General features: G+C 35.0%; 3 protein-coding genes across 4 annotated transcripts; 1 reads left to right on the top strand and 2 right to left on the bottom strand.

Annotated features, from left to right (window-relative positions):
- Positions 1-5,778: 5,778 nt before the first annotated feature.
- LOC307166084 (uncharacterized protein) lies at positions 5,779-10,346 on the top strand. Its single transcript, XM_079884216.1, has 5 exons — positions 5,779-5,855; positions 6,353-7,157; positions 7,274-7,411; positions 8,328-8,398; positions 8,586-10,346. The coding sequence occupies exons 2-5, from the start codon at positions 6,362-6,364 to the stop codon at positions 8,916-8,918; spliced, it is 1,338 nt and encodes a 445-aa protein (XP_079740342.1). The 5' UTR covers positions 5,779-5,855; positions 6,353-6,361; the 3' UTR covers positions 8,919-10,346.
- A 3-nt stretch (positions 10,347-10,349) lies between these two features.
- On the bottom strand, positions 10,350-14,323 carry LOC307166085 (uncharacterized protein). Of its 2 annotated transcripts, none has more exons than XM_079884217.1 (5): positions 14,206-14,323; positions 13,516-13,765; positions 11,777-11,909; positions 11,563-11,676; positions 10,350-11,462 (listed from the first exon to the last, which is right to left on the bottom strand). In XM_079884217.1, exons 2-5 carry the CDS (start codon positions 13,715-13,717, stop codon positions 10,928-10,930), a joined length of 984 nt encoding a protein of 327 aa, XP_079740343.1. In that variant the 5' UTR covers positions 13,718-13,765; positions 14,206-14,323; the 3' UTR covers positions 10,350-10,927. The 2 variants fall into 2 exon arrangements, with proteins under 2 accessions (XP_079740343.1, XP_079740344.1); XM_079884218.1 differs by having other exon boundaries at positions 10,797-11,462; positions 13,516-13,788; positions 14,206-14,249.
- Positions 14,324-15,131: 808 nt separating this feature from the next.
- rplp2 (ribosomal protein, large P2) lies at positions 15,132-17,562 on the bottom strand. The gene is made up of 5 exons (XM_079884443.1): positions 17,452-17,562; positions 16,442-16,565; positions 16,069-16,117; positions 15,856-15,957; positions 15,132-15,264 (listed from the first exon to the last, which is right to left on the bottom strand). Exons 2-5 carry the CDS (start codon positions 16,562-16,564, stop codon positions 15,188-15,190), a joined length of 351 nt encoding a protein of 116 aa, XP_079740569.1. The 5' UTR covers position 16,565; positions 17,452-17,562; the 3' UTR covers positions 15,132-15,187.
- Positions 17,563-18,852: the final 1,290 nt, after the last annotated feature.

Below are 18,852 nucleotides of genomic sequence, written 5' to 3'. Positions count from 1 at the left end.
ATCATGAAACCTACAACGTTTACAGAAGATCATGATAGCCTATCAATTAGTATATAAACTAAAATAGGTTACACAAAATGTTTGATATTATTGTTACTTTAATATTATTATATTATATTATATTATATTATATTATATTATAAAAGAAAAGAAACACTAATATCAGTTCTTAGTGAGGGAAATAAACGCAAAATGATTAACAAGAAAGCATGTCTTATTGAGCTATCCTTTCAGACTGCACACAAAAACACAACAGCAGTACGTGTTCAGAATGTTTCCAAATCATGAACAAATGATGAACCAGGGCTGTGTTTTTCAAAAGCATCATGATCTAAAATTGTAGAGGCCATTAAAGAATTGATCAAAAAGAGTCATGGGCCGCGTCCGGAATCGCATACTCTCTTGAGTAGGTAATTTTGAATAAGTAATTACTTAACAACCGCTAAAAAAGTATGTTCTATTAGTATGAATGTGCGTAGTATGTAATCTGGACGTACTACATTCGCCATGTTATCATTGTCATGTGACCTAACAGCATTAGTTGCATTGCTTCACTGCAATTAACAAATTCTCTCCTGTGGCCTCATGGGATAGTAAAGTGTCCTTCCATTATGCACACTTCAGAAGGCCTGTCCAAATACTCACACTTGAGATCTTGGCCACTTGAGAGCGTGTGCCCTGCACGCAACAGGAAGTAAATGCGCAAGACTGTCCCATGTCTTAAAAATGCCAGAGAGCTGTACCCTGACGCACACTAAACCCACACTAAGCGTATCCCATCATGCATTATATTCGGGATCTCATGTGCTTCCAAATCGCAAGATGTCGAGGAAAACATTCCACTGCAAGTTAAATGATATAGATATTACATATAATGTGGTAGTAAAACATAAAGTGTTGCACATGTTATTGATGCAAAGATGAATAGGCTATATATTTTGTACAACATTTGCAATTGCTCTTTATCACTCAAGATCACTTTATCAAATCTTTATTGCTCTTTTGTATTCATCAATTTTGACATTTAGAAGTTTATTTTAAAATGCAAAGTATTGAAAATTTAAATAAAAGTTCTGTAAACACTTGCATTTTTTGCAACACTATAATCAAATGTTCTACACACAATTACAGCCTTCATGCCCACTTGAACACTTGGGACAAATACAGGAAATACCACGTCATGTAAGTCAAGTCAAGCGCATAGACCGCAAGTTTGGGTATTGGGACAGGCCCAGAATCTCTGGGTAATTTTTGCCTACTTTTCGGAGTACAGTGAATTTGGACATACTTCTTATCACATACTGTTTTTCCCTACTATAGGGAAGTATGCTATTTTGGATGCACCCATGTACTTTGTAGTTTGAATCAGTCTGGTGGTGAATCCTTCACTGAATGAACTCACTGAGTCAGTACTGAATCAACATTTGATTCATCATTATTCATCATTATTTACAGTGATGTCAGTCTTAAAATTAGTGAGTTTTGTGTACAAAGGTTCGTAAAATCATTTTTTAAAACACTCAATACGTATTTTCTGACATAATGACATACAGTTTACATCAACACTGTTTATTTGTTCAGTCAAAAACTCAGGTCGGATAGAATGTTTAGTGTAGGCATACTTGATTAAATGTGATGTCCAATAGAGTATAAAATGTCTCTTAAACGCGTCACTATCAGAACAAATTCTGCAAAAACTAACTTACCTCTTGCACCATTGAGTGTAAAAGTCTTGCTCGCGGGGCATACATCATGTGTTCATGCTGCCTACTTGAGAACTACCGCAAAGCAGCCTAAATAAAGTTGAGCCACACCCATTCTACTTTTATTAGCCTCCAAAATGATACATTTACAATAACTCATACACACTAACAATTATCAAAAACATAATGAATAATAAAAAAACATTGTAAAAATAATTATTAAGCTACATTTCACAAGGCTTTAAACCACTAGATGGCACAAAAATCATCTCAGCACTTTTCTTAAAGTCGCCATGAACCGATATTGAATGCAATAATACGAATTGTAAAATTTGATTTCATGGCGACTTTAACAACCGCTTTTCATGAAGCACGTGGAAATTTGGATGGCTTCTCCTTGATTCTGCGCTAATTTGATCTAAAATGTAATGTTTTTTTTGTTTTTTTTTATGTTGTAGATTTATGAAGCAAATGAGAATGATCAAATTATTGTTTATATTTTTTTGAGACAAGGGTATTGTTAATATTTTACAGTTTTGTTCAAGTTATTAAAGCAACAGTTTAATTTAATAACGGAATAGTATGTAAAAGTCTGGTAGTATTTGGGGTGAAAGGCACAAAAATTAACATGATAATAAACAGCTGGCTGACTTTTCCTTTTGTTGACATGACATGGTTAGATTCAGATGGGAAATATCATATATCACATTGGGTGTCGACCTTAGAGATAATCACCATATTTAAAATGAAACCATCATATTAAAAAATATAATATTAATCCTAATAAAATATAGGCTATTTATTTGATACAACTGTAAATCATTATTAAATTATAATGGGATCACGCTCAATGCTTTCAGAATCTTTACTTTTTAAAAATAATTTTATTTCTTTATTTTTAAAATGAACATATTTTAATGACAAAATAACAAAAATGTATTGTTTTATTTATCAAAATGAACCGAAAATAGTACAAACTTTGCTAAAGTGATTGTTTTGAGCAAGCATTAACTTAGACATTATTAAAAACATATTATTTTATTTACACATATACATACACTCATTTTAATAAAAATTTGTATTAACATTTCATGTCTGTCATGTGTTACAATGTAATAAGAAATAAGTTAATTTTCTCAGACAATACGGGTATCAAGCAGTTATGATCTGTAATGTTGTAAAAAAACAATTATGTAGCATTACTACCATGAATATCTGTTCACACGCTGAACGTGCTGGTTCTCGCTTCCTCTCATCTCACTTAAGCTGTAAAATCAACTAATGAATGTTACTCATCCCATGAGGGATTTCCCCTGTTGCTTCAGGTCTGTTGCTCTGACTCAATTACCCAGCTTTGTTACACCCAGTTCATCCATTATTTACGTGATGTTTTGGTCTCACTCAATAATTCAAAATAGTCACATGATGGTCTAATAACTGGAGTAAAGTTCAGAGTAAAATAAATATATGTTTTTAATATATTATGAACACACTCTCATTTAAACTACATAAAAGAAATGGGAATCAGTCACAACATCTAAAATACATTTTCCCTTATACATTCATAACAATTACCCACATAATTTGCAAGCTACCCACATACGCCAAAGACCGCCAACAAATATGTTGAATACAGTGATTTATAATGTTTGCATCATTAAAGGGATAGTTCACTTTAAAATGAAAATTCGGTCATCATTTACTCACCCTCAAGTTGTTTCAAATATGAATTTCTTTCTTCTGCTGAACACAAAGGAAGATATTTTGAAGAATGTCAGTAACCAAACAGTTAACTCGAACCATTGACTTCCATAGTAGGAAAAAAAAATACTATGGAAGTCAATGGTTCCAGTTAACTGTTTGGTTACTGACATTCTTCAAAATATCTTCCTTTGTGTTCAGCAGAAGAAAGAGATTCATACAGATTTGAAACAACTTGAGGGTGAGTAAAGGATGACAGAATTTTCATTTTAAAGTCAACTATCCCTTTAAGGCGTATCAAAGAAGCAGATACACTTCATTCAGTAGCACTTTAGTTATAATAACCTAGCCTAAATAAATACTGAAAAACATTAGAAAGAATTTGTATTTTTAGAAGCCATATTATGCAGCAAACATTAATCTTCTGTCTGAGAACATATGTGTGTTTGGACAGTGCACTGCCAGCTATGCATTGTTAAAAAAGAAGGGATACTTTATCTTTTGCATGTCCCTACAAGTCCTTGCCTGGACACTGGAACCTCCAAATCATACATATACTCAGTTTAAAATAATGAGAATAGATGTGTGTCTCCGTTTGCACTCACACTCACTTGAATGCCAAATTGACAACAAAGGTCATGTTCAGCCCATGGCGTCAAAATCCCATCTGTCCAAATCATATGAACAGATACTTCCTTAAAGTTGTCTGCATGCTGCATTTCCCACAAACCACATCATTTGACAGACAGGTATGGCTTGCTGATTACTGTCGCAAATTACTCTAATAAAACTGAATTATGTCTATGAGTAAGCATCATTTCCCAGACTGATAGGCTTTGCATGTGCGTGCAATAATGCAAAAGGTGTTGAGTGAAAACAAGGTGACAAGTCAAATGCCTTCCAGGAAACTGTCATGATTTCAGTAAATCAGCCACGGTCTGCCCACACATCCTTCAGACGACCTCTAGTGGCCATCGTATTGAACTGTTTAGTGGAAGTCGACCACAAAGAAAATACACAAGAGATGCCTTACACACATGGAAATAGATGTATGTATGTGATATTCAGAATTATAAATCAAGACAGAATGGAACTGTATCTTTACAGGATATGGCATATGTAAGCCATAAAGGAAGTAATGTATATAATGTGAAGTGCATCTGTCATCATTTACTGGATACCACTGTAATGTCCACCTACACTATTGGTACTGTATACAAAGTAAAAGTAATCACCTGGATACACTTGTGTTCTTGTTATCATCACTAACTCAATATAGACATATGTTTTGAAAGTAAGGACATAAATGTAATATGCAATTATCTATGTATTTTCCAATTCAGTAAACTGCTATGAATACAATATGAACAAATAGTACCTGACTATATAAATGCATTTCTATTAGGCTACATCTGTTTTACTCAAAGGATGAATTGTGAAAGTATGAAAAAGATCTAATGTCCTTTTTTGGTGAAAAGAAACCTGTAAACAAGCACACAGAAGACAAACTGGTTTGACTGAATTTTCCCTCTCTTTCATTTTTATGCAACAACATGTGACATAATGTATTAAGTTCAGTCAAATTAATGGTCAAATTAGCAAAGTCTTTTCCAAGTGAAGACCAAATTGTTTCTGGTGTAGATATATCTTGTTTTAATCTCCATAGCTAATGGATGACACTTAACTTTAAATTTAAATTTTTGTCTGGTAACATTAGTGCATTATTTGATATATTACTTTTCATAAAATCATAAATGCGATTCCCTGAAACAAATTCTTTATATTGAAATTCCTGAATTTTCTCATACCCACTTGTCTTTTTTTGGTTTCATTTTTATGCGCCAGAGTCAGATTTTCCATGTCTTATCTTAGGTCTCTACCTTTACTCTTACATTAAATCATTTAGCAGACACTTTTATCCGAAGCGACTCTACATAATAGGCTATGATTCAGGAATCTATTTACCTCATAAACAGTTTAGCTAGGCTACATGCCATCTAACAAAGCTTACAGTAAATGGCCTAGCTACTGACTACAGAATGATGCAATCTTTTTTTGTGTCACGGTTTAGGCATAAATCCATGTAAGGCAAATTTGAGGGGAAATGAATAGTTGTTTTATTGTATTCGCTATTATTGCACAACTATAGCTCCTCCTCAAATCCACTTGGAATATAGATCAGGTTTCATTTTTTAAAAAAAACTGGTGGCATTTCCCTGATGTGCGTCGTATTAAAAAAAATAGACTGCGCCGTCGAAACTGTAAACATCACATGACGTGCTAGCCTACCTGAGTGATGTCACCCCGTAGAAGCACCTGCTGATTGGTGGATCTTTAAAAAAAAAAAAAGGGCGTCTTTAAACGTTGCCTAGATGTCGAAGGTATCTTAAAGACACAAACAGTTTGTCACACCACAGGAGATAGGACGAATATCAAAGAGTGCGAGAAATTGTAAGTCAAATAATAAATAGTTTATTCGAACATTTCAATGTATGCCAGTAATGTTCGCATGGTAATATCGTAATTTATTGTGTTTTTGTTGGTAGCTGAATATACGCGTGCCGTTACGCTATTTAAACGTAGCCTATTTTTTAATAGCGACAGTTCTTAAACGGGCAGTTCACTCAAAAATGTACATTTTGTCTTCATTTACTCATTCGTATGTTGAGAAAATCATGTAAACCCTTACAATTGCAAGCTGCAATTCCGAGATCTGAGGAACGCTGAAAGGGGATTAAAAAAAAAAGTGAATGTGACTGAGGTGTTGTTAGGCCTATAGCATAATATACAGCGATTAATCGGACGATATTTGGCCAATTATTAGTATTGAACGATTAACTTGTCACTGTATAATGCACTTTTTCTGTTTTAAGTTATTTTCTTTTTGTTAATTTTGATTAAATATTGAATAAAAAATCAATGTTAATTTGCATTGTTGTTTTTTACAGTATGACAGCATGGCATCCATTTCAGCTGATTCCCATCACACCCCTCAGCTGCTGTCAGTTGGAGAAAAGGATAAGAAACGGTTGCTAGAGGTGTATGTTAAGCGAAGTCTCAGCCTTAACGATGGATCTCAGTGTCCTCCGAGACAGGAGGACAGAGCACGCAAATGGGTCGCCATCACAGAGAAGAAGATAAGAGATCACAAGCATACATCTCTTAACTTGACTTCACAAGCCTCCATCTCAGATGAGAACATTAGATACGAGTCTGTCCTTGAACCACAACTGGACAAAAAGGAGATGTCTTATGAGAAGAAATCCAAAAAGTGGAAAGTTAAAGGCAGTCTGCGTCGCAACGATGGATCTAATGGGTCTCAGAAGTCCAATGGCAAACCCAAGAAGTGGTTTAAAAATTTTGATAAGGGCAAGGAAGAAGGAGGGCAAAGCAATGATGCTCCCCCCCAAACAAGTACAGTTACTGTTGGAGAAATTAATTCAAAGACGCCAAAGTCTTCCACAGCGGAAAGGAAGGACAAAGAAGGCAAGAAGACAAAGAAACCCACCGTATGGAAGACTTTCTTGAGCTGGTTTTCCAAAGGAAACATTGAAAAGGAACAAGATCATCAGAGAACTGAAGAACAGCTCCCAATTTCACAACCCTCAACACCCCAAATGTCTTGTTTGCCTTTAGCTGATGGCAAATCAAATGGTGACATCAACCTGCGGCGCTCAAAGTCTTCGAAAAAGAAACTGTTGCACAGGAGATCGTCAAAATGGAGGCGAAGTGGAGATATGTCCACTGCAAAATGTATGTACCTCAGATTTTCTCAATGTATGTTCAGCTGTATTATGTATGTTCTTTGCATTAGTTTGAAGTTCACATAAATATGGGGAGAAAATTCTAATACGTTTTTTTTTTCACAGCTGTTAAGATGGTGGAACCCACCACCTCGTACTATGAGAAAATGTCAGAAGAACTGGAGAAAATTGTGCATGAAGTGAAAGACAATCCAGCCGATGACAATGCCACTTTTCAGCCAACAGACCAGAGTAGTGTAAAGGGTGAGTGTTATTATAATAGACTCTATTTGAATGATGCAAATGAGATGGGTTAAATATTAGGTAGAAAGGACACCACAAACCATTATAGGTTTCAGCTGGTTGTGTCACAGTTTCCCAATTACTCAAGACAACTGAAGAAGGGTGAGATTGAACAGATAGTTCACCATCATGTTGTTTCAAAACACTTTCTTTCTTTTGTGGAACACAAAAGAAGATATTTTGAGAAATGTCTCCATTGCAACACTGTTTGGTTACCAACATTCTTCAAAATGGTTCTTTTGCGTTCCACCAAAGTAAGAAAATCATACAGGTTTGGACAACTGAATTTAACAGAATTTTAATTTGTGGCTAAAAATGGCAAGTTATCACTCAAGCAATTTGAAAGCGTTTCATTAATCATTTAAAAAAATTATTTGCTTATTCTTGTGTTGTTCCAAAACCATGTGCTGTTATTTTATTAGTGGAAATCAATTTTCTCAACAATTCATAGTGACTATGAAGGACAAAAACTCTATAAAGTGCCATAAAAGGAGTCCATGACTTCTGAAGGAATACTAATGATAATTTAATTAAGAACTTCTGCTCCGCATTATCAAATCTTATTCTCCATTCTGCAAATTCTCACACAAAGGCTCCGGAAGTCTTTGAACTACTTCTATGGTGTTTTTGTCCTTTGGACTTTGACAGATGTCGCCACCGTTAATGTATGGAAAAGCTGGGTGAAAATTATTTTTAAAAAATCATCTTTTGTGTTCAGCGAAAAAGAAACCCAGTATACAGGTTTTGAAAGACACATGAAGAGTGAATGATGAGTGAATAGGCATTAGTCTCAGGTTGTTGTTTTTCTTGATGTTCAAAGTGCTCAGTATCTTTTATAAAATGTCTTACATTTTCTATCATATTTCTGCAACTATAGTCTCACAAGAAGAGGTTGTCAGGAGAATCACAGAACTGATAAAACATCAAGGGGACATAATAGATAACAGGGTAAGTGTATCGCATTCCTTCTGAAATCACTAAACATTACTGAGACATTTTGTTTTAGTTTTGCAGATGTTTATTTCAGTTTCAAACATATATAAAATGTTAACCTGTTCCATGTAGTGTGGTATTTAAAGGTGGTCCACCCATTTCCTTTTTCCCACTAACGTTTTCTCATCTCCTGTCCCTTCAGCTGAAAGAGAACGTCACTGTGAGCACTTATCTGGACGGGATCACCTATAGATCCTTCCAGCAAATGGCTGATCAATATGTTCAGTCAGAAGTTCCAAATAAGAAAACCTGCCCGTCCGTCGCGGCACCAGAGCTGGTGAAGTTCGCCTTCACTCTGGACTTCACAGCCCAAGTTGCTAATCTACATCGCCAGGCCACAGGCCACATCATGGGCTTTGGGAACCAGTATCTCCAAGATCGCTTCACTCACATGAGCGAGAGCCATCCGCATCTCCCTGACATTAAAGCAGAGGATAACACGCAGAACTCTGAGCCAGAATTCATAAGCTTGTAGAAGCTTATGGTATTAAGATGCGATTTGGTCGATCGGATCACAAGTGGACAACGCTACAGGTGTAAACTGGGTCTAAAACGCTTTGAGCTTGTCCACTTTCGTCCATTCAACCAGATTGCTTTCGTTCGGACTGTAGACTGTAAAAAAAGAAAAGCTACAAAAGACCGCCATTATGGTAAACGCACTAGCCAGGCGGGATTTTGGTTCAGACACAAATTTGGTTTGAAGATGTTAAATGTAAAAGAAAAACGTACCAAACACAATGCTCTCTCACCATTCCTGATTTCTAACACGCACTCACCACGTTTGGCATTGTCTGGCAGAAACTGAAGTTTGTCTGCAGGTGCATTCATATAGAAATTGCATGAGCTTATTTCATCCATTAGATCAAAAGATCTGAAAAAGCCCATACATTTACCCGCCCATAGACCCTCCCCTTTAAGAAATCAGGACAGAAGTGGTTGAAAGTGGACAAAAGAGACGGATTTAAACACCAGGTGTAAACGGGAATGTGTCTCCCTCGTCTGAGATCCAATCGACCAAAACGCATCTCAATACCAGGTGTAAACGGGGCCTAGTTGTCAGAGTTTTACTGGATATACCTTTGAACTGTAGCAACACAAAAAAAGGATGAAGGATTTTAAAATATGCATTTTGTTTTTTTGCACAATAACCCAAATAGTGTGCTAACACACCAGAAATAACTGGTTTGTTTACACCATAAAACATTATTAAATGAATGTGAAATTTAGGAGGAGATACTATGTGAATATTTCTAAAGAAACCAAAATCACCAGCCTTTGAGATGAGCAGTTCACTCACATGAACATGCTAAACTTTTGCATATAAATGTTGCCAAGCTCAAACAGTAGAGCGTTGGTGCTTGCAACGCCAAGGTCATGGTTTCGATTCCCAGGGAAAGCAAGAACTGATAATGTGAATGTGTACCTTGAAATTCAATGTAAGTCGCTAGAAGCGTCTGCCAAAATGCATAAATCTAAATGCATAAATGTAATCTGTATAGTATACCTCAAATTTGTAAACTATACTCACTAAGCATGTATATATTTTAAATATGTTATAAATGTGTATGCGGGCATATGCAGAAGTTTTACACTATAAAGATAAGATTAAATATATTGAATAAATATGTTTTGTAAAGTGTTGTTCATGGTTTAATTTATTTTCTTCTAAAACCAAATTTAAATTATTCAAGATAAAAAACAGTTAATGAGCATAGTATATTTAGTTAATGAATGACAAAAAAGTATATGTCAGTAATATGATTACAGCCAACTACTGACAGCTATAGTTTTATTCTGATGTGCGCAGTCTAATTTTTATTTTAATTTGATCCATCCTTAATTTGTGTATTTTTTTTATTTTTATTATAAATGCAATAAGCAGTTTCAATAAATCAGGCTGTCCAAATCCAACTTGATAATGCATTTATTAGATTTGAACAATCTTGCATACATAAATCAGAATATGACTTTGGCACGTTTACTATGTTTACTTTATTCTTACTACTAAATTGAAATAATCATTTAGTAATATTATTTACTTTTGCCATTTTGTATTAGTCTTTGTTTTGTTTTTTAAAGAATAATCCTATATAGTTTTAGTATTTTATTTCAGTTAGTTCAATTTTGTTTAAGCTTTTTTAAGTTTAAGTTTTTCACCTAATATTTATATAATATTTTATTTTAGCTTTATAAAAATTCCCTGAAACAATATTTAATAGTTTTAGCTCTAGTTAACAATAACAACACGGATATGCATATCTTTCCATATTCAGCGTATCAACCAAATATTCTACACACTGTTTCAACTTGGAAAAAAAAAGTGTTTGTGTTGCCTTAAAGTTAAAGGTAAAATTTAAGTTTAGACAACTTGAAATGTGAAGTTGTACTAAGTTGGATATTTGAGTTGAATAAACTTAAAATTTTAAGGCAGCATGAACACTGTTTTAAGTTGAAACAACAAACACATAGTCAGTGTCGTTGTTTTTAATCAGATTTTTGAGAGACTTTTGTCTGCAATAAATAACGCACTGTCCTTCTATCTTCCTCTTGCACATCCATGTAGGAGATACAAGGAGAAGAGAGATTTACTTCTGCGTTCCTGTCCAAGTCTAGTAATAAGCTTCTGTCATAATCTAGCGTGTCCTTCTGAAGCTGTGGTGTTTCAGAATGGCTGTCCATTTCTAACTCCAAGTTGAGCTGCAAGAGGAAAGTTGAAGATAGTGGCTTTGCATCTGTAATGATGTTATCTGTCTTTCTGCAGAAATCGCCGGATCCAGTGAGCTGGAAACAGAGGAAGGATCGTTGTCTAAACCACAGAGGCTGGGTCTGGCTCCTGCGCTCCGGATGCTTCTTCCAGGTTGAAGTAGGAAGACGGCATGACAGAAAACGCAAAGCAATAGAAAGTAAAGGAAAAGAGGAAAAGGGAAGGAAAGTCAAAGAAAGAGGGGGGAGACAGGACCAGGGTGCAAGAAATAGAGCAGGCATGGGGACCAAAGGTGGAATTTGCAATAGCAGGAATCTGGAAAAATTCATGAAATAATGTCACATTATTGAAGAAAAATGTGTCATTTCATGTTGATTACTAGTTCAATCATGTATGAAAGCGTTGCTAGTTTTACCTGTTCGGCAACAGTCTTCTCAAGTGTGTGAGGGCGAACCGCAGGTGTTCCTGTTTGAATTCCCTGACTGCATTCAGAGCCTGGTGGGGAAGTTTCTTCGCCCTGCGCAAAAATCTATTCACACACCACATACAAAACAACACAAGGAATGTTATTCTACTGATAAGATCCTCAAACAAGAATCTGAGCAGCTGATTTAGACTAAAGATCTTACCTATAGATGAACGAGATGACTGCTGTAGTGGGCAGAGTGTACGGCAGTAAGGCGTAGGATAAGAGACGACACGGCAAGATGTTGTTGTGAAAGGTCCAGATGCCAAACTGTTCTGCTAGGTTACAAAGCAAAGCTGAAGAGAGAGATTTCATTTTAGCATGTGCATATTTACATGTATAGTACAGTATTCATTAGACTGGATATAGTGCATAGTTGCCTCAAAAAGGTTGCGGACACTTAAATCACTTTAAGTTCTGCCATTAAACAATAAACTAGTGGAATCTGCAAACAAATGCTTCTAGAGATTTTCTCAGAAATAACTTTTCAGCTGGCACATCAAGAAGTGTAGTTCATGACATTAACCATGACTGTCTTTTTAGTCATCATTTTTGTTGTCATCATCAAACTTCTACTTGTGGTATGTTTTGCTTGTAGAAGGTTCTTTCAAATTCTGCCATATTTGAATATATTTTAAAATACAGTTTATTACTGTGAGGCAAAGCTGAATTTTCAGCATCATTCCTCCAGTCTTCAGTGTCACATGATCCTTCAGAAATCATTCTAATATGCTGATTTTCTGCTCCAGAAACATTGAATCAATGTAGAAAACAGTTGTGCTACTTAATTTTGTGAAAACCGTAACAGTTATTTTCAAGATTCTTTGATGAAAATAAAGTTCAAAAGAACAGCATTTAGGCTATTTGAAATATCAGCCTAAATAAAATTTGAATAAAATTAATTTAAAAAATTAGTTTTTTGAATGGTTGTGTAATGATACTGTATGCATGCATTTTAAACATGAATTAACTGTTTAAATAGCCTACTTTTCGGGGCTGTATGTCACCAGCTAAAAGGGAACGTTCTCAGAATGTTCTGGCAAGGTTCTCTCAAAGTTATGACATTCTTCCAGTAACATTTGTTCTGGTAGTAGTAATAGAATGTTCAAAGTTGTTCCAAGATTTCATCTGTTTTTTAATAATGTTCTCAAAACGTTACCACAAAATGTATTATTTATACATCAATTATTCAAAGTTTTTTCTGAAACGTTTTATTTGGACGTTCGTCTACCATTTTGAAATGTTACTAATTGTTTCATAATGTTCAGACAACATTCAAAAGTAACATTCCCATAATGTTTGCAAAATGGAACATTTGCATTTAAGAAAATATGATTTTAAAACATTTTTAAAAAACTGGACGTTTTGAACGTTTGGAGAAAACGTTTTTATAATTGAATGGCAACGTTAGCATAATGTTCTTAGAGTATGTTTTTTTAGTTAGATAGTGTTTGTCATCTATTTCACTAAAGCCGGGAATGCACTTAACGACCGTAAGGTCGATTCTGAATGTAATTTGATACTAACGACTGATCCACGGTGAGCCAGAGACAGTTGCGTTCAGTCGGTGTTTAAAATCTGCTCCAGTCGTTGGAAACAGTCTGTAAGTGTGTTCAGTTCAGTCTTACAATGTTTCAGCTAGTCCTTAAGTGTGTCCCTGACAACTTGTACCACAAAAGCATGTGCCTGACATTTGCCTCTCGTTCTGTACAGCAGGTGGGATGGGGTGTAATGAGGGAAAGAGTGATGGAGGGCTGCCCACTTTCCTTCATAAAGCTTTGCTCTTCAACTGCACAGCTAATGTTTTCCCAACTCCAGAATCACCAGTGACAGCTGAGAGTGTCAGTGATAAAGTTGGAAGTGCATTGAATCTGGAACTATCAAGTGTATTCGGCTCCTCACCTCTTTGTATCCATGCTGGTAGGCTGATATATAGTAACTGCTCCAGTGAGTTCAGGTTCCAGGGTAGATCTTCAAGACCATGATGGAACTCCTCCGGTAACTCAGTATCTGTTTTTATCTCTTCAGAATGCTCCCCTTTGCCCCACCTTTGCTCCTCTTCCTCATTTATGTCATTTTCTCTGACTTCTTTTGTTCTCTTCATGTTCACGTCCTCCTCACATACAGATTGGCTTGGTTTATGTCATTGTTGCTAATGGATTGCAAGCATGTTGTCTTTTAAAAGATTTGGACAAACAAATTCTAATATTTAAAACCTAATGTAATACATGTAGGCCTGGTGTCACAGACAGGGCTAAGATTAAGCCAGGATTAGGCCTTAGTTCAATTAGGACATTTAAGTAGCTTTTATAAACATGCTTTAGAAAAAAACATTACGGATGTGCATCTTGAGACAAAACAGTGGCACTGACATATTTTAAGATACGCCAGTGCAAGTTGCTTTCAGTTAAAACAGCTCAAACTTGCATTTTAGTCTGGGACTATAGGCTGTTTGTTTCCCCCGAAAAGTACAAATTTCATGTGTTTTCTAAAGAATAAATGTTTTTTAAATGGCACAGATTTCCCATATAACCCACCAGTTAATCTCAGTTCACCTCTAATCTTACATGTGTAAAATTTTAGGCTACTTACATGATAGATCATATCATCTTTAAAGTCCTGGAGTGGAGAGGAGAGCAGCAGAAGCTTCTTCATTATACTGCAACCCTGATTTACTTTGAGCAGTGAATTAAACTCTTATTTTAGAGAGAGAGAGAGGCAGTGGCCAGTCAGCATGACAGGGTTTTGCCAATTTATGTTATTCTGCCACCTGGTCCTATTTTTATACACCAGAGACAAGTGATTGATGGCTGCAATACTGCAATTGACATCTGACCAACACATGCTCGGAGCCTTTTGCCAGACACTTGTTATTTTATAAGTCACCTTCCTCCAAAGGGTGATTTTTAGTGTTAATATATTTGATCTTAATGTGCAGAGACAACTGTAAATGATCATGTTAGTTTTGAGTGCTCTGACATGCCAACTATTGAGTCTACCAATGAAATTAGTTTGGAGCCAAAGTAGCCTGTTTGTTGAACTACGGGAGATGGAGAAGGTGCAGTAAGAATGTTTAGGAAACAATGATTATTTTTCAATATTACATTATTAATGAAGACTAATTCCTAGGTTTTGGTATTTATAACTTGAAACGAGCCTTCATTTGTCATGATCAAGGATTTATATCTAACAAATGTGACTATTATTTTCAACTTTAGCAGTGACGCTTTACAATAAGGTTCCTTTAGTTAACATGACCTAACAATGAAAAATACTTCTACGCATTTATTAATTCATGTCAGTTAATTTCAGCATTTACTAGAAGACCATTATTAAAATCAAAAGTCATGTCTGTTATTATTTAATGGACCTACATTAACAATGAACAGTTGTATTTTTCATTAACTAACATTAACCAAGATTAATAAATACTGTGTATTGCTCACACAAAAGGTAAGTCTTCAACTTAGACAACAAAAATGGTTTACCATTTTGCAGACAAATAATCATAAAGCATCTTTAAACATAAATGTTTTCCTTTTTTTATTGTATTTTTACAGGTACAAAAGAAAGATTAATCAAAGAGGCCAAAGCCCATGTCTTCATCAGACTCCTCAGATTCTTCCTTCTTCTCTTCCTTTTTCTCTTCCGCTGAAAAGCAAACATGCAAATGTCAAATCACACATATTTCACAAACTTTCCAGGTTATTTCTGACTTCAGACGTATTTTATCACTGGAGCAAATCAGCCGACTTCAGCAATTTAGTAAAAGGCAATGAGGAAGAAATGCTATAATCATATCCGTAACAACACAATGCCTAGCAGGTGACGTTCAAACGGCTAAAGAAAAACACCAGCTAAAGGGTTAGAAAATTGTGAAAGAGAATATTTTGCTAAAATTTGAAACGTAATGCATCTGGAAAACTGTAAACCATGACGGTGAATAAAACTATCCTGAGCAGTTTTATTTTAATTTGACCTATTTTTTTGTTATAGTTAATTTATTTCCAATAATTTTGTTGTGCTTTTATAATTTTTATTTATTTATATATAAGTTTAAGTTTTTAGTACTTAAACTATATGAAAATAGCTGAAATAAAATAAGTTTACATTTTTTTAGATTTTATTATAGTTTATTATAGTTAAGTTTAGTTTATTTCAAGTAAGTACCAAAAGTTTTTCTTTGGTTTTTGTTTTAGTTAACTATAATAACCCTATTGGCAGGTTTATTAAAGTACGCACCTGCAGGTGCTTCCCCAGCAGGAGCGGCTCCAGCGCCACCAGCGGCGGCAGCAGAAACCACCACTGCACCACCCGCTGGAACGGAGGCTAACTTAGAGAGGCCTGTGGAAACATACAAGTGAAACGACAAAAAAGTGAGTGTTATGAGGAACTCAAATGCTCACATGATTTTAATCTTGTGTAGGTCAAACAGTAAAAGCAATGCAGCCTTACCGGCATTCATGACTTCATTGATGTCTTTGCCATTCAGTTCACTGATGACCTGTTGAGTAACAACAAAAAAACAGAAGGACTGACTCATTGGGGGATTTAGTTGCTGTCCATGCATCCGTGTTATTGAGTAAGAACAAGGAAAGTGCACCAGAGTTCAATGTGCAACAACACAGGACTGTATGGAAATCCTTTTTATTTTTTTACTACTAATAATAGAATATATCAAAGAGATTTATGTATGGCAAGGAGTGGAGAATAAAAAATTAATGTTATGATGAATGTTAAGATATTTAATTATAAAACACTTCAATTGTATTAGGATGATAATTTCTAATATCCGATTTTAAACAGGTTTATTAGATCCAGGATCTACCTTGTTAAGACGCTCATCATCGGCCTCGATTCCGACACTCCCCAGGATGTTCTTGATGTCTTTGGAGGATGGGTTGGTGTTGCCACCCAGTACAGCCAACAGGTAAGCGGCCACGTAACGCATTCTAGAAGAGAGGTTACACTTATTTATAACTGATTAATGGATTTGAGTATATGTATCCTCTATTCATATGATTTTAAGAAGCATTTGATCAAATATATGGATTAACAAAAAATAAATTGCATCACCATGAAATCAAAATTCACAATTCTTCTTTTTTATAGAATAATATTATTTTATTATCATTATTTTATTATTTATTATAAATGATGCATGGTTTATAAGCATCTTTGATTCATATGATCTTAAGAAGATTTGACCAAACATGAAAATATTGACTAAAAAAACAACTATATTAAATACAGCTCCTAATATATAGGCAAAAATCTGAAATCTAAAAGAAATATTTGGTCTCACGAAGGGTGATTGGAAACATGGTTAAAATTAAATATTTATTATATACTTAACTGAAAAATTATGTAATTAATTACTATAATCATTACAGTAATTAATTTAATAATTTATCAGTTAAGTATATAAGAAATATAGTATAATACAGTTAAGTATATAGTATATATAGTATAATGTCATGCATAGATTGAAAGTCTGATGCTAAGCAGCTGACTAGGTTTATCAAGCGTGATATACATGCTTTGTTTATGGTTAATTACATATTTATATTTTAAATCATAATTCAAATAACCAGAACATTTTTCAACCCTTCACGTCTTATTTGTGTTATTAACTATAATTACATTCTGCCATATTTCAATTCTACTCCGACTAGAGCGCAAGGAAACAAAATGGAGTATGCCTATATAACTTGATAAGCACGTGCTTGCCGAGTGGAAATACAGTTGAATTTTAATCATGAATACTAGCTTAAAAAACTGTACCTAAACACACTTTAACACTTTCAGCATATAAGTGAAATGTCAATGAAAACATACTTTAAGTCTGCGAAAGACACGAAACGTCGGTCACGCTGCAATTTCCGGAAAAGAGAGGACGAGTGGAGGAAAATAGCTGAAGAATGAATCAGTATGCGATGATCTGATTGGCTGCACGATGCGCCCTGTCAAAATGGGAGACGATGATTGGATGCTATTTTTTCCTCGTTCATGGCGTGCTACTGCTAGCAATGATTCTATCAAGACTTTTAAGGGCAATATTTGCGAATGTTTGGCAGTTTTACCCTACCTCTGTGAGGAGTTTTCCATTAAACATATTAATATGAATAGTCTTAAAGTTGTTTATTCTACAAATAAAATTAAATATGAATTGTCTTGACAGTTGTGCTTTTTTGATTTGTTTTTCGAATCAAAATCCCCTCCAGTTTAGCTACACATTCAACAACACATCATATGGTGAATACAGAGATTTTTAAATATTTTATGAACTGCTAAATCTTCTATCTTGGGGGGGGCAGCCCAAAGACTATACTATAGTTAGAAAAAAAAAAATTATGGAAGTCAATGAGGTCCATCAACTGTTTGGTTTCCGACATTCTTCAAAATGTCTTCTTTTGTGTTCAGCAGAAGAAAGAAATTTAAACAGGTTTGGAACAACTTGAGGGTGATTAAATCATGACAGAATTACAATTTTTCCTTTTAAGTTCTGACCTTGATACAAAGCTTTCTAATGTTTCATTAATTGCATCAGCTCTTTGCCATCTTGTATTAGAGTATGTACAGTATGTATTAAAAGTATGTAGACACTATATCATAGCCAAAATATAGAATAGCACGTATTTAAAGTAAAACAAACAGCTCCAGATATAACCACATTAAAAGTGAACAAAATCGAATAGACAGAAGCTTTTTATTGGCAGGAACAAAAACCTCACAATGGCAAACACATCAATCACAAACCATTTACATAATAAAACAAGTTTCACAGCTGTACTGGTAATTAACACAAGCTTTACTGAAAGATACTGATTCAGTTCCAATTCGATCTTGGTGTATAAAGCAGTGGAACTCTGATCAGGGAAAATGAATGAATTTCAGGAATGTCTACAGTTCTATAAGCTCTTCATCCTTCTCTTGTGTAAAGAGATATGACACAGTTTCCAGGATAAACTCCAAGATTTTTCTCCAGCTGGTCACATACCAGATCTTATACAGGAAATCTCCACAGTGTACGATTAGGAAGAGTACAAGAAAAATGAGAAAGATCCGATCAGCGTGGTGGAGCACCTTCTCTTTGAATGTGCGTTGTTCCCATGGCACTGCGGCCCGAGCCTCACTATATTTGCCAAAATGGTTAAGGGCTTCCTCGTCACTGTTGATCTCCTGTGTCTCCATCTCCTGCTCCTCCATAGCTCCGTCACTTTCTGCCATCGTGTTCAA

Source organism: Squalius cephalus (genome assembly GCF_949319135.1).
Source record: "Squalius cephalus genome assembly, chromosome: 10".
Classification (NCBI taxonomy): Eukaryota; Metazoa; Chordata; class Actinopteri; order Cypriniformes; family Leuciscidae; genus Squalius; species Squalius cephalus.
This window is presented reverse-complemented; position numbering and strand designations above follow the sequence as displayed.

Coding starts and splice junctions, on each gene's coding strand:
- LOC307166084 (XM_079884216.1), top strand. CDS start 6,362: ATGGCATCCATTTCAGCTGATTCCCATCACACCCCTCAGCTGCTGTCA. Junction 7,158..7,273: donor AGATATGTCCACTGCAAAAT/GTATGTACCTCA, acceptor TTTTTTTCACAG/CTGTTAAGATGGTGGAACCC. Junction 7,412..8,327: donor AGACCAGAGTAGTGTAAAGG/GTGAGTGTTATT, acceptor CTGCAACTATAG/TCTCACAAGAAGAGGTTGTC.
- LOC307166085 (XM_079884217.1), bottom strand. CDS start 13,717: ATGAAGAGAACAAAAGAAGTCAGAGAAAATGACATAAATGAGGAAGAG. Junction 11,677..11,776: donor GTCATCTCGTTCATCTATAG/GTAAGATCTTTA, acceptor GTGTGTGAATAG/ATTTTTGCGCAGGGCGAAGA. Junction 11,463..11,562: donor AGAAGACTGTTGCCGAACAG/GTAAAACTAGCA, acceptor GAATTTTTCCAG/ATTCCTGCTATTGCAAATTC.
- rplp2 (XM_079884443.1), bottom strand. CDS start 16,564: ATGCGTTACGTGGCCGCTTACCTGTTGGCTGTACTGGGTGGCAACACC. Junction 15,958..16,068: donor CAATGAAGTCATGAATGCCG/GTAAGGCTGCAT, acceptor ATGTTTCCACAG/GCCTCTCTAAGTTAGCCTCC. Junction 15,265..15,855: donor TGCTGGGGAAGCACCTGCAG/GTGCGTACTTTA, acceptor TTTGCTTTTCAG/CGGAAGAGAAAAAGGAAGAG.